Source organism: Cloeon dipterum, chromosome 1 (genome assembly GCF_949628265.1).
Source record: "Cloeon dipterum chromosome 1, ieCloDipt1.1, whole genome shotgun sequence".
NCBI lineage: Eukaryota > Metazoa > Arthropoda > Insecta > Ephemeroptera > Baetidae > Cloeon > Cloeon dipterum.
Genome location: NC_088786.1, coordinates 19,949,749 through 19,963,249, shown reverse-complemented (window position 1 = coordinate 19,963,249; position 13,501 = coordinate 19,949,749). Strand labels below are relative to the sequence as shown.

General features: G+C 37.0%; 1 protein-coding gene across 3 annotated transcripts in view; it reads right to left on the bottom strand.

Annotated features, from left to right (window-relative positions):
• The window catches only part of LOC135937629 (epidermal retinol dehydrogenase 2-like), a 30,741-nt gene that overhangs the window by 3,644 nt on the left and 13,596 nt on the right, over positions 1–13,501 (bottom strand). For all 3 annotated transcript variants that reach the window (XM_065480794.1, XM_065480802.1, XM_065480813.1), the window contains exons 2-6: positions 5,066–5,190; positions 4,893–5,003; positions 2,672–2,833; positions 1,658–1,740; positions 89–205 (exon numbers count right to left, since the gene is read on the bottom strand). In XM_065480794.1, coding sequence (XP_065336866.1) covers positions 89–205; positions 1,658–1,740; positions 2,672–2,833; positions 4,893–5,003; positions 5,066–5,190 — 598 coding nt within the window. The remainder of the gene's footprint in view (positions 1–88; positions 206–1,657; positions 1,741–2,671; positions 2,834–4,892; positions 5,004–5,065; positions 5,191–13,501) is intronic.

Below are 13,501 nucleotides of genomic sequence, written 5' to 3'. Positions count from 1 at the left end.
TTGACAAGTCAAGATTTTAGTAGAGAGTGACGGGGCGACATTTCTCGAAATTATTTGGCATTTTTTGAGAGCCGTTCAAACAACTTACAATTTGAGTGCCAGGAAGATGCGCAGGTAGGAAGGCAGCAGCAGCACTTTGTCGCGAGAACGGATCGCAGTCACAATCTCGTCGGCCACGTAATCAGGCTCAAGGATCGGGAACAGCCTGCAGAAAGCATCAAAATTATTTTTTCTCTTTAAATCTTGCTGAGAGATAAGAATAAATTGCTTTTACAGCTAGGCAAAGGGGGGTGAAAATTGAACAAATATACTGGCTTTCCCCCCCCCAAATGTTTTTGGAACTAACTGGATTTAAAAATATGATAGTCAAAACTAAATTAGGTATTACAATTTTCCACGCTTGGAAAATCTGATCATTTCAGTGTAATTTATAAATATGACATAATATTTTGCTTGCACCCAGCAAGACGCTAAAAACCAATTTAAAAAATTAAATCACCAATTTTGAGTATTTACAATCAAGTGGTCATTTTTAGACTATTTGGACCGAAAAATAATATTAACAGTTTTCGCTTATCTATAAATGGACGAATTTAACTAAAAAATGGTACATATTTACATTTCACACACAGGTTTGATAAAATTTAAACACGTGGGCAGGAATGAAATCATCAGAAATCCTGAGAGTTGAATAGCGTGGCATATATCGGGTCCCGTTCGTGCTTGTCTCACAAAAAACTGATCCCGTCACAATAATTGTTACGCAACTGGCCGTGAGCAATGCATGCAAAAAATTTGTTTGGATCACGTACACGAGCGGTTTTGTTTGGTAACTGATGAGGTTGTGTTTTTTTTACACTGTTGCAGCGTGTGTTTCTAGCCATCTCACAAATCATTATACAGTCTGGACTTAAAAATGATTTATTAACTCTTTAAATACATAAATTATATTTGAGCTGATCGGAAAATGGATTGATACTGGGGGGAAAAATTTGAAGTTTTTGTTAAATTGTTGGCTTAAAAATAAGTTATTTATTTTCCTAGTTAAAAAAGACCTTGGCTACAGTTAAAATAAAAATTTTACCAATTTTCTCCGAAATTTCCAGTGCTTGACCATATTATCTCGTGAACGTTAAATTAATTTCAAAACAAAAGTTTGTTTTCTTGATGGACATATCACACGATATTTACTGCCGATTAAAATAAATATTTTTAGAAATCTTATCAATCAAGAGCTTGTAAATTCAACGATCAAGTCGATGAACAAACGATGAAAGCAGTTAAGTAACACACTTCTATGTCCGCAAGCGCGTTGAATATTCCCAAGACGGCACGACCAAAATTATCAGAGCTGAACACAAACACAGCAACCAACTCGGCGCGACCAAATTGCAAAAGCCGAGAGCTAAACACATTGTGTTGCAGGCAGATAGACGAGGCCTCAACTATGCTGACTAATCAAACTTATCTACCGCAAAAAAGAAAATAATTTCGTCAATTTTGTGGCAAAAGAAAAATAAATAAATAAAACTCGAGATTATTTTCAGTTTTGACCATAGTCCTCTTCTTTTAAAGGTCTTCACGAATTTGAATCTTGCTTTTTTTAATTGGAAAACATTTCGTCTGATGCAACAAATGGATATTTTTTAGATTTTACCTGGATTTGACGCCTTCGAACATTCCGGTGCTGACGTAGTAGGGGCACACGACGGTGGTGCTGACTCCACGCTTGCCTTCAACCTGCAGAGAGATAATGGATTTGAAATTGCGCGCACAGTGGCATCTGAGAGATAAATCACGGTCATTTGTTGAATTTGCATTCATGTCTGCGCGGCGTATTTTGACAGGGCGTTCTTTCTTTTGCCGCCAGCGCACCGAGCACAATGAGCGAATTTTTTAACGCCTATTATCCACAATGGAAGTACATTGCGTGCTCGGTAATTCGGGCGTTGGAATCACCACACACAAAACGACTGGTGCTCGCAAAGTGTGGATTTCAAGATGTTCAAATTTATTCTGAGCTTTTGATTATTTAGATGCTTACTATACATATTCTAAATAATATCTAATAAGGAAAATCATAGGATTCAACGAAAGTCATAAAAAACATATTATGTAATTAGTAGAAAAGCACTGACATGAAAATTGAGCTGTACTATTTGTAAAAAAAAATAATAATCTCCAAATCCAACTGTTAACCGTCTACAAATCCCATCCCCATCACTATATAATTATTGCTCAGGTATCGACACACGATAGGAACAAAATGCTTTTACGCAGTACAATTAATAGTCCCTTCATGAAAATTCACGGTCAGTAAAAAACTCAATTCCGCATTTTTAAAAACTGATCGAAGGTCAATCCTAGTTGATGATCATCGTTAAAAACTTTAAAACTCACTGTACAAGTTTAAAAAAACACGCACAGAATTTAACTCTCAGCCACGAAAGATGGAAAACGACTTTTTATTACGCAGATGCACAGCCAGTTAAAAGAATCCATCGATCAGTTTTACTTTTTATGTCTGCTCGACGAAATTACAAGGTCGCCGAGCTCGTTTGGTGCCCCTTTCACGCGCTTTCCGGTACTGGTTAAGTCACGTACGCACACCGCAACAAGTTCGTTTTTTCAGATTTTCATGCAATTATAGAAAAAAGAATCAATTTGTTACCTCGAGTTCCAGTCTGAGGGCCTCATCGAAGCCGACGGCGGCGAATTTGGAGGCGGAGTAGTCGACCAATTTGTTGACGCCGACTAGACCGGCCAGACTGGCGATGGTGACGATGTGGCCGTTGTCTCCAGCGATCATATCGGGGAGGAAGGCCTTCGTCGTCTGCAAAAATTGACATTGACAATTCAATCCAAACACATCTTCACCGCAAATTTTTAGTTTGTCTTTCCAAAGCCACAATGTTTTTATACTCATTTAAAAAAATTGCCAGCCAAGGCCTTTGATACGATTATCATCTTTTTTGCTCCTTGACGAAATAAAAAATTACGAGAATGCTGAAAAATGAAGCTATATAATTCGAAGGGTCGACTAGGTCGGTTGTATTTTTTAAGATGTAAAAATAGGAAAAACAATTTCTCTAAGATCTGGATCAATTGTTTAATTAGTTTAATAATGGCAGCAACAATATTGCAAAAATTTATCAAATCCTTTGGAGATTTATTCCTATTTTAACATTTTAAAACTTTAGAAAAATTACCACCGTCATAATTTGTTTTAAAAAATTGATTATTATTTGGGGCGTCTGGCCAAGGACGAAATTGGCTAACAGTGACGCGAATTTCAGCTGAACTGTACGAGTTTTCCACTCGAGTGCTCCTGCGGTTGGGTTTTGCTCTGACGAAACATCAGTTGGTGAGAAAATCCACGCAATCTGTTAGTATGCATCACTAATGACTGAGCATGCAAGTAAGAAAGTCTCGCAGACGCTTGGTTGGAAACAATTCAGCATTTGAAGTGAGAATTAAAATGGGATAAAGAAAAGACAGGTTAATTTTTTATGTTAAAATAGGAAAATATATTTTTAGACTGGAAGGAGAAATTGTTTCCAAGAATGAATGGCTGTCTTGAAAAATAATAAAAAAATTATCAAGCACAGGTTTTTATTGCAATTTCGGCCAATCCCAGGCCTATAACTCAAATAAGAGTAAAATTCAGATCAGGCGAGAGAAATTTAAATTTTCATCGAATTTGATTTAATTGTATACTTTTTGCAAACTTTAAAATTGCATAAATACATAATAAATGTTTATCTCAAGTAGTATGAAAGAAATTAAATTAATCGCATTCTAATTGTTGCAAAAGTCTTGTTTCTTTCTTCTCGTGATCTATATTCAGCACAACGTTAAAATCCATTAACATTTTTTTGCAACTCTGCAGCTTTCTTCTCAAAGACAACCTCCACTAACAATAAATTGTAATTTAATTAAACCTCAGTCTGAACCACCTAATTGGCCAATTAATTTTTACTCTAAGCCAAAATGAATCTCGCTCCAGAGAACACGTATTGCCTCCATTTCCTCCGCATTTTATCGCAAGCAAGATCTTTCTTGTAAATCAAGAGCTTTGTCGAAATTACGCATGATACGCGAGGAATTAATTGCGAGGAACAAAAAGAGGCTCACAAATGCCTCACCTTGGCATAGAATCACGCATCGTGAAGAGACTCGTTTATCGCAGCATTATCTCCTCACTGCATTACGTGAGCACCAGAGGCGTGCGTAATGAATCCATTTAATTTCGTTGGCTCACGAATAAAAACGCGCGGCATCCGACCTTAAAGTTGCGCTTCAAATTATAGGTTTGCCACCGAAAATTAAATCGTAGAAGAAATTGATTATTTCGAGTGACTAAACCATTTCAATTTAAAGCTAATTTTTTGGCTGATTTTGTGCGTTAATTTTTAAAAATTAATACATCGTTTCAATTTTTAAAATTATAATTGGAAGGAATCTATTTTACTTGCTTAAAAGGCACAATTTGCAAAAAACATGTGAATTGCTTAAAAATGTCGTGTATGAGGACCAGCTAATTGTTTTATTACAGGAAATTTCGGTGTTAAGAAGAAAATTTCTTACAATTAGGCTAACAATTAGACTAATTATTTGCGATGAAATTATTAAAAGCAACATTTTACACTAAAAAATAAGTGTATCCGCAGTCAACGAGAAACATAGTTTTTGTTAAATATTAAAAAAAAACAGCAAGAAATGCTCGTTTTTTTACAAAATCGATGTTTCATGAAAATTTTATCAAAATTAAAAAAACAAATACCGAAAATTTCAGTTTAAAAATTCTCAGAAAGGTACAAATATTTATTTGACCATATAGTATTCTTTTTTACTGAATTTATTTAATATTATGCAAAATTAAATAATCTTACCCAGAAGTGAGCGAGGATGTTGACGTCGAACGTTTTCTTGATCATAGCGTCGGGCGTCTCAAGCAGAGTTTTTCCAGACACAATGCCGGCGTTGTTGACCAAGATGGTCACCTGTCGAGTGAATCAACGTTTGTTACTGTGCTCTCGGATGAATGGACGGAGGATTGCCTCACCTTGCCGACCTCCTGGCGGACCTTCTTGGCCGTCGCGTACACGTCGTCGTTATTGGAAATGTCGCACTTGTAGCTGTGTGCCTTGCCGCCCTCCTGACGCAGCATCGCGGCTGTGTCTTCCGCGCCTGAAATCAACACAAAACGAAGCCGTTTAGAAATGTGCGTTTGTTTGGAGGAAATACTTTATTCTTTTTTAATCAATGATATTAAGAAGAGTTTGGCTGTATCTGTAAACAAAAAGATTAAGCGGATCTGTGGTGAACAATTCTTAAAAATAAGTTTTACCTTAAATATTATGCTCTGTAAATTGGGGAAGAACTTAAAATTCTTAGGTTGCCGTTTAAATTTGCAAGAAAATCGGCTAAAAAGGTTTGCATTCTAATAAGTACTGTATCCCTATTGTGAAATCAATATTTATTTCATCAGAAGGTACATTTAATTCATAATTTGCACACCATTGGATACATCGCGACTTGCGACGAGAGGAATCGAAATCAAGCAAAAAACACTAACAAAAACCGTTTAATTTTTCTGAGGCCTGAGGGACCGAGTAAATAGATTGATTGCTTTGAGTAGCCTATCCTGGCTAAAAATTCACATAGACTAGAACCATTAGCGGATATTAAAAATTATTTTATAATTTTAGGAAAGGATGAAATATCGATCGAGAAAGCTTTCTAAACAAACCAGCTGTAAGTCTAACAATTTTTGTTGGCCTCTCAAAGAAATGCAAAAATTTTGTTACACAATCGCAAACTTGGTATTTAATCAAATTAATATCCATACCAAGGGCATTCAATTTTATCCTGCTGCGGCGTTGAGTCAAATGTCATCAGATAAAAAGTCTGCTGGATTCTGCGCGGATGAAATACCAGCGTTCCAGATATTAGAGAGAGAAAAATTGAGCACGTCGCTTTCGACAAAGGCTTTGCCTTTCTTGGTCCACAATGCACGCGAAGATGCTAGCAGTGATAAAGGGGTCTCGTATTAAGTGTCAAATCAGCCAAATGAGCCATTGTCCGTCCTAAAACCCTCCGACACGAAAAATATCGACTCTTTCGTGACGGTGAACAATTTCTTATAGCATGTCCGGTGGATTAAAATGAAAGTGACTACTAACTCAAATAATATCTAGCTCCAGCATCTGGATTAGATTTGAAATAGGTTGAAATTAATTAGTTTATTATAAATGTGGCCATGATTTTGATTAAGTAGCCGCACAGGCAAAGAAGGACCTGACAAATATTGTAAGAAAGGATAGTAAATTTCTGAAAATCCAAAATAAATCATAAAAACAAAGATGCGTTCAAAATTTCATGGCGGCTTCAGTATTTTTTCACTTGAAGAAATGGTAAAATACAATTGGCATTGACATAGTTCATAGAAATCCAGCCATTCGTCAAAGTTGTTTATTTTTTTACAAATTAAAAAGTGGAATGCATGGCAGGCATGTCTATTTGTGAAAATGGCCGACTTCCAGTTCTGGTCAACCATTGCAGGGGGGACAAACAATTCAGCAACCATTTGTTTCATTTTAAAAATCTGCTTCTTAAAGAATCTGTCATATATTTATTTAAAGAATTTGTCATATTTTCTACGAAGGAGAGAGAAAATTAGGTGCGAAGATCATCCACAGAGAAGCTCGAGTCGAACTGATAAAATTTGAAAAATTTAATAGCACAAATTATTTCAGGGGAAAAAATAATAATTTATCTCGTTGCCACACAAAGACCAATTACAAGAATGATGAATGTGACACCACATATACAACGGACAATTCTCCCGTAAAAACAGCGCGGTGTTATTAAAGATAAAAAGATAAGAGGCGAGATAAATAATCGTCAACAGCAATTTACTGGAAAGAAGATTATTTGTTGAGTCAATCCTGCTTACCCAAGCAGGAAGAATAAATATTTAATCCACACGCACGCGGTGTATTATTATTAATATAAAAAGAGTATGCTGCGAACGACGCCTCAAGTGTCACATGCGAACATTAAATTCAGACGTACAATAATACAATAATGGCTGCGCGATGAGCTAATGGCACGAGAACAATTGCAATTCAATTCCCTCGGCCTCTAATTCGCTGCATTGACAAGTGCTTGCGAATTAATAGTGACCCTTCGACTGCCTTCGCAATCGCAATACTGCTCATATTGTGTTTCATGCTCGCCTCAAGGTTGCTGCGAATTTATCTCGCATGCCACAGCGGTGCTTGTTATTTGTGTTTGGGCGGCATTACAACCGATAGGAGAATAAGTTACTCTCAGAGCTATAAACAATAGAGGAGGTCGCGAACGATCCCGTTACCATTTATTCAATCGTTGAGATCTACCTTCTTTATTTATTTACGCACGCCCTATTGATATTTACTTATTTATTCTTCACGATTTATGGTCAATTAAGTTAAAGGCTGGGGAAAACAGATTAGAACTGACAGAAAATCTGCAAAAATGATTAATCGCAAGAGCTATTTTTTAAACTAAAACGTTTTTGCTTAGTATTATTTCACATAGATAGGAGATTTGGTTCGCACTCGCATATTTCATATTTACCTTCTACTTCATTAATATATTTGAAGATTTTAGACTCTTTCTTTGCTCAGCAATTTTTATTCACTGACTTACTTAGAATCAAATTAATTTACAATTCCAAATGAATATTTAAAGACAGCTAGGAAATTCAAAACTGCAGAATAGAACTGAGAATTGTGTCACATATTGTGAGAGAAATTTTCTTTCAGAAGCTGGGCAGAAAAAAGACAAGTGGCAATTTCTGAGGTCAAGCTGTATATTTGATCAATACATCTTATTTTAACCTCTTTTTGCAGTTGTAAAAAGCAAATAAAAGAAAAACTAGATCCGCAAACAAATACTTTTGCAGAAGCCCCTTCACGGAAGCGGCATTCTTCCTTAAAAGGGCTTCCCACTCGCATTTGCAAAAATAATGTATTGTCCAACAATGACGCAGCTCCCTTTGATTGTCATTTATAGAGGTGAGGTGGCAAAAAACACCGCTCCTTTCTCTAAACCTAGAACGATTTTTTGCTTGGTCTCTGGACCCTAATGACTACTTTTTAAGATTGTGTCAGCAAATGAGAGAAAATCACCGCAAATTAATTTGTTACGAGACGACGAAAGGGATCACACCCGGTGATTACCGCCGTTTTCGAAGGAACAATGCCTCAATTTGTGCGTAACGGCAGCCGCTCGTGCACGAAGCACGAGACACGAGGCCCGCGGGTGCGGCGACACTTTAAGCCGCTTTAGATTTGAGATAAGCGAAAAGTAATTTAAAGGTATATGTGCAAATTGTATACAACTTGTTCATCCGATTGTTACTTATTACACTTAATGTAATTGTTTACAAGTTTTTTGGTCAGCGATAAAATTTAAACTGTCGAGCTCAGGAAAACTTAATTAAAGAATAATCAATTTAAATTTATTTAAAATTTCTTTAAATACTGACAACTGTTTAAGTATTGCTGTACAGAAAAATTGTGAAATTTACATTAACCTTTTCTTGAAATAGACTATAAAAATTGGGAATTCGCTAAATTTATAGGCTCTAATAATGTAATTTAAATTTCTGAGATAATCGACAACAAAGTTTGCATAGTAATCAATCTGCGAGCACTATCTCCTTATTGTAAAATCACGATTTCATTCAATATTAGGGAAATTTTCCTCAAAATTCGCTCACCGTTAAAGAAAGATTCCGACGAGAGGAATAAAAATTTAGAAAAATATCACTGACAATTTAAACCAATTAATTTTCCACCAGATTTGATACTTTGGTCAATTGTCTAAATAAATATATTTTAGCAGGGACAAACCAGCTAGGAAATACCCTGAATCAAAATATTTCGCCTGCCATGCAGCAAAAGTGTCGCTTCACGCGCAAAAACTTGACTGTTTTGCCATGCGAAGCAACACGAAAATGTGCGGATAACGAGTCAAGGCTATAGCGATGTAATTTTTCACGACACGTTAACTCATCTCCGTTCCGTCGGCATTTACTCTTGCCCCATACCGTCATTGTATTTGCAGATAGTGCTGAGATTGGCCCTTTGAACCTGCGTACCTGAAACCAATTAAAGCTCTACCTGAACCTGCTCGTGCCAGAGTGAGACGCCGGAAAAAGTTCTTCGGCCTTGACAAGATTAATCGTTCACTCGATCCGAAGCCGCCTAATGCAAAAAAGCTGACAAGATAAAATCGAGACGCTGAGGAATTTGCGCAAGTCTCTTCTTTAAATAGGATCGTAACTTTATATGCGAAAAGGCCCTTGGAACTTGGATCTATTAAGTTCCTCGTTTACAAATTATGATTTTTTTACTAAACGAATATTTGATTTTTTTTTAAATTGCAAGTCCAGTCAATCCAGAAGAATAACAAAAACATTTCATGCAAAAACTTAGTCTTGTGCCTGCACAAAAAATAGTTGCAAATAAAAATAAAACAGTAGATCAATACAAGGACGAGAGAGAAAGCATTTTTTTATGTTTTGTTTCACATCAATTTTAACTCGAGTTCTTTTATATCACGAGGAAGCTCCTTCTGCAGTCTTAATAATCAGAAATTAGAGCAAAATATTTACTATCTATCATTAGAGAATTAATTAATCAGTATTTTTTGTAAGTTCTGTACCAAAATTCAAATCCGAATATTTTTGTAACATCTAATTAGCTTTTAGATATAAAATTTGTAGTGTATCCGATTTGCCAAAAGTCTCGCTTTCAGGAGCAACGCCACCAATCTAATGGATAGATTCGCAAGCATTTGAACGCGCGGTTTGTTCTAATTATTGAAAAACACTCTCCATTCGTTTGGAAACAGAGGTGACTGTTAGTCGGGGAACTAGACCAAGACTCGCACGCGCATTCTCTGACGTCGCCAGTGTCGAAATTCATAGCTGCTGAAATTACGTATAAAACCGTCAAACCTATGTGTGTGTGGTTGCAATCCTGTCAAGGTTGCATTCGTTATGACTGCAGGAGCCCTGCAGCTACCGAAACGGGTGCTAACGTTTCGGATATTAACTTTTGAGCAACTATCTGCAATCAATGAAATTGGACGTACCACGACAGGATTGGTATTTTTCAGTTTATGGGTCAGAGCAAAAAACTAAATTTTACTCTTTTTTATTAGGCTTTAAATTCAAAAATATTTATGGCGTTTCAGGCAGTAGAGATTCAGTATACGAATAATCATGACGTTGAGAGTGATTCTCCGCTGTTCTAGGTTCGCTGGTTTCCGAGGGAATCCCCAAATAAGCCGAAAAACTAGTCGGATGACACCTGGCATGCGAGGTCTAATGACTAAATTGCGTGCTAACAGAAATTCTTATCTCCTATTTGCTAAATTGTCTCGTCTATATTCACTTTGCATAGAATTTATTTAAATGAAAAACAAAGTTGTTTTCAGCTATGCGAGGTCTAATGACATTGTTTTTATTCTCATGTTTAAAATTTAGAATTATCTCTCTCTTGGACAGAACATTATGATAAAATCATTCATAAGCGCATCTTTTTAAAAATGTGCTAAATAGATGCTGAATTTTTTGCCACCCCCACAATGGTTGACCAGAACTGGAATTTGGCCTTTTGTCGCAAACAGACACGCCTGCCATGACTTCCACTTTTTAATTTGTAAAAAACAAACAACTGAGACGAATGGCTAGATTTGTATCGACTCAGTGATTTGCTGCCTTTTGCATCTTACCATTTCTTCAACTGTCATCAAAATACTGTAACTTGATGTAAAGCCACCAACATGAAATTGTGAACGCTAGAATTATAAATTATTTCTCTTTCCATAAAACATCTCGAAATCTCCAAAAAAGAGAAGGAATAAAAATGTCCCATTGTTACCAATTTATTTATCAAAAAAAATTTAGTACCTCCGTTCAGTCCTGTATACCTCGACTCTGTGAATGGAAAAATAATAAATAATTCACAAAAACATTGAATCATTAACATAGCCACGCTAAAAACCAGTTAGCATCTTTTCGGATTGTTAATATCAGAACCTTGGTCGTCGGATCAGACAGCAAAGCTGAAAAAATTGGCGTTGCATCAAAACTGGCTGAAACATCCGAGCAAAAAACGCGCCTTGATCCATTTTAAGTTTTCATAATAACCCCTCATTGATATACGTATAACGCGTTAATAATGCTACTTTTCTGGCCATTAACCGGCAGGCGCGACCTTGATTTTGAAAATCACACCGCGCGTTGCCTCAGGTTCGTCGGCTGACCGGCCGCCCGGCTCGCTTTCAGACTATTACGGGGCAATTTCATAATATTTGGTTTCGGCACGCACACTCGTCTCGATCGAGAAAGAACTCTCACTTTTGCCTGTCTGCCTCGCAGCACTTTTCAGTTAACTAATCGCTCTCCAGCTTTTGAAGTACACGCGAATCTGGCTCCTGCGCATACCTGGCCCATGGGTCATAATTCCGCGGCCAATGTCACGCTCGGAGAAGGTGCAACAACAAAAAAATCGCCGCCGCAGACTCATCTCTCGATTGTTTTGCAACCGAGCGGCCGGACACCTCAGTTTTAATCCAACTCCGTCGTTTTTAAAACAAATATATTGGTTCTAAAACAGTATCGGCGCCGATTGTTCACTGTGATCAGGCTAATTTCGAGGTTGCAATTTATAGGAATTTTCTTAAATTAGTATTACGAAAATGGAACAACTAGTTGGAGCTAAGCAGCAACGGTTGCGATACGAATACATTTTCCTGGAATCGGTAAAGGGATTGTGTGAATTGCAAATTGCGCATTGGGGCAGTTTTGATATTTTAGGAATTATGCGTCTCAACTTGAATGATTTGGGAACTGTTCTCAGTAATGGAACCCAACATTTCGATTCATAACGGTCATTTTAGCTGATTTTGATGTTTTTAGCAGTTAAACCCGGTTTTAAGTATTTAAGTATGGCATCAAGCGGAAAGGCCCGTATGTGGTTATAAAACGACGAAGCGACCTGCGTGCGACCATGCGGCCGTTTGACTACATGGTTCAAATGGCATGGTTATATAGTTCTCTTTTTTGGGTCCTTCAACGATTGGAAGCTTAAAAAGAAGACAGGTGGGCGTCCAAAATTCAATTTCACAGCCCAATAAATTACATCTACGCTTCTAAATTACCTACCAATTTTCAAAAATTTCCTTGATCGGCTAAAACAGGTTTTGCACCGTGTGCTAGTTGCATACGCTTTGAAAATTTCCTCCTCTCCACGCACTGCTGGCAAGTGCTTAAATCGGTTGCCAACTTTGCAAACATCTGCACGAACAACATGATCGCAGAGGTCAATTTCTTCAAGTTTCTCAGATAAATAACTCGACAAACTGCCACTTAATATGAGTTTTAAATTTAAAACAAACGCTTCTTGAGCATGATGCAAGCCGTAATTCAAAAGTAACGACCGTAAATTCGTTTCTGCAGTGGCAATGGAACCAAAACAATTTATCGCCTCAATCATAGAGCCGTACGTGAGCGATCGAGGCGTAAATATAGCGCGCACCTGACTGATTTCGCTTGAGCAAATATCTATAAACAATAACCGCCAGCGAGGCACGGCTGAATCCGTTCAGAAAAGGCTGGCATAAATTTGGTTAAATGAGCGCAGTGGCCAATCATCTTTTCGTCACGTTTCAACAATTGTTCGCCTCTGTGCGTCATGCGTCTCATACAGCACTCATTGGATCACAAAAGACTGGCTGCTGGTTTTCATCAAACCCTTGACCTCTTCTCAGGGTGTCACTGCCTGATGATTTATTTTCATTGCGATGTTCTTTTGCTTAACTCGCGCATTGCATTGCGCAAAACTCTCCGAGCTGATAATTAGAGTCTCGTGCGCGGTGTTTAATAACTTACTGTTTTTTTAGGTGAAATAAATTCGCAGCCTTGGGTCTGTGACACTTAACATCAATCAACTCATTGTCAGCATCTTTGACGATAGCGATTTTTAACTGTTTTATTTTACGATTTCAGACTGAGATTTTTTATTTTTATTTTTTACTTAAAGGCCGCTGATATGTATTAGTTCCATTTTTATAGCAACATAAGCCATTACATTATTATTACATTAACCACTACGCAGAGACAGTTAATGCAATTGTTTGCTCAATTTGTTTCTGAATTTGCACCTCAATTTTTCCTTTTTATTGTTCTTCAGTTGTAGTCAAAGCTGACAGGGACATTGAAGAAATGGCAACATTCATGAAATATCTGAGTGAATACTTGGGATTGGGATATAACAAAAGCAAACGTGACACATACTCTAGAAGCTTTCACATAGTTAATAACGAAAAATGACAACGAAAAATAAATTGCGGTAAAAATAAGTTGCTTTCTAGAAGCAGGAAATGACCAGCGGAAAAGATTTTTTCCATCGAAAAATCAGCCATTACTTGCCAAAAAAAA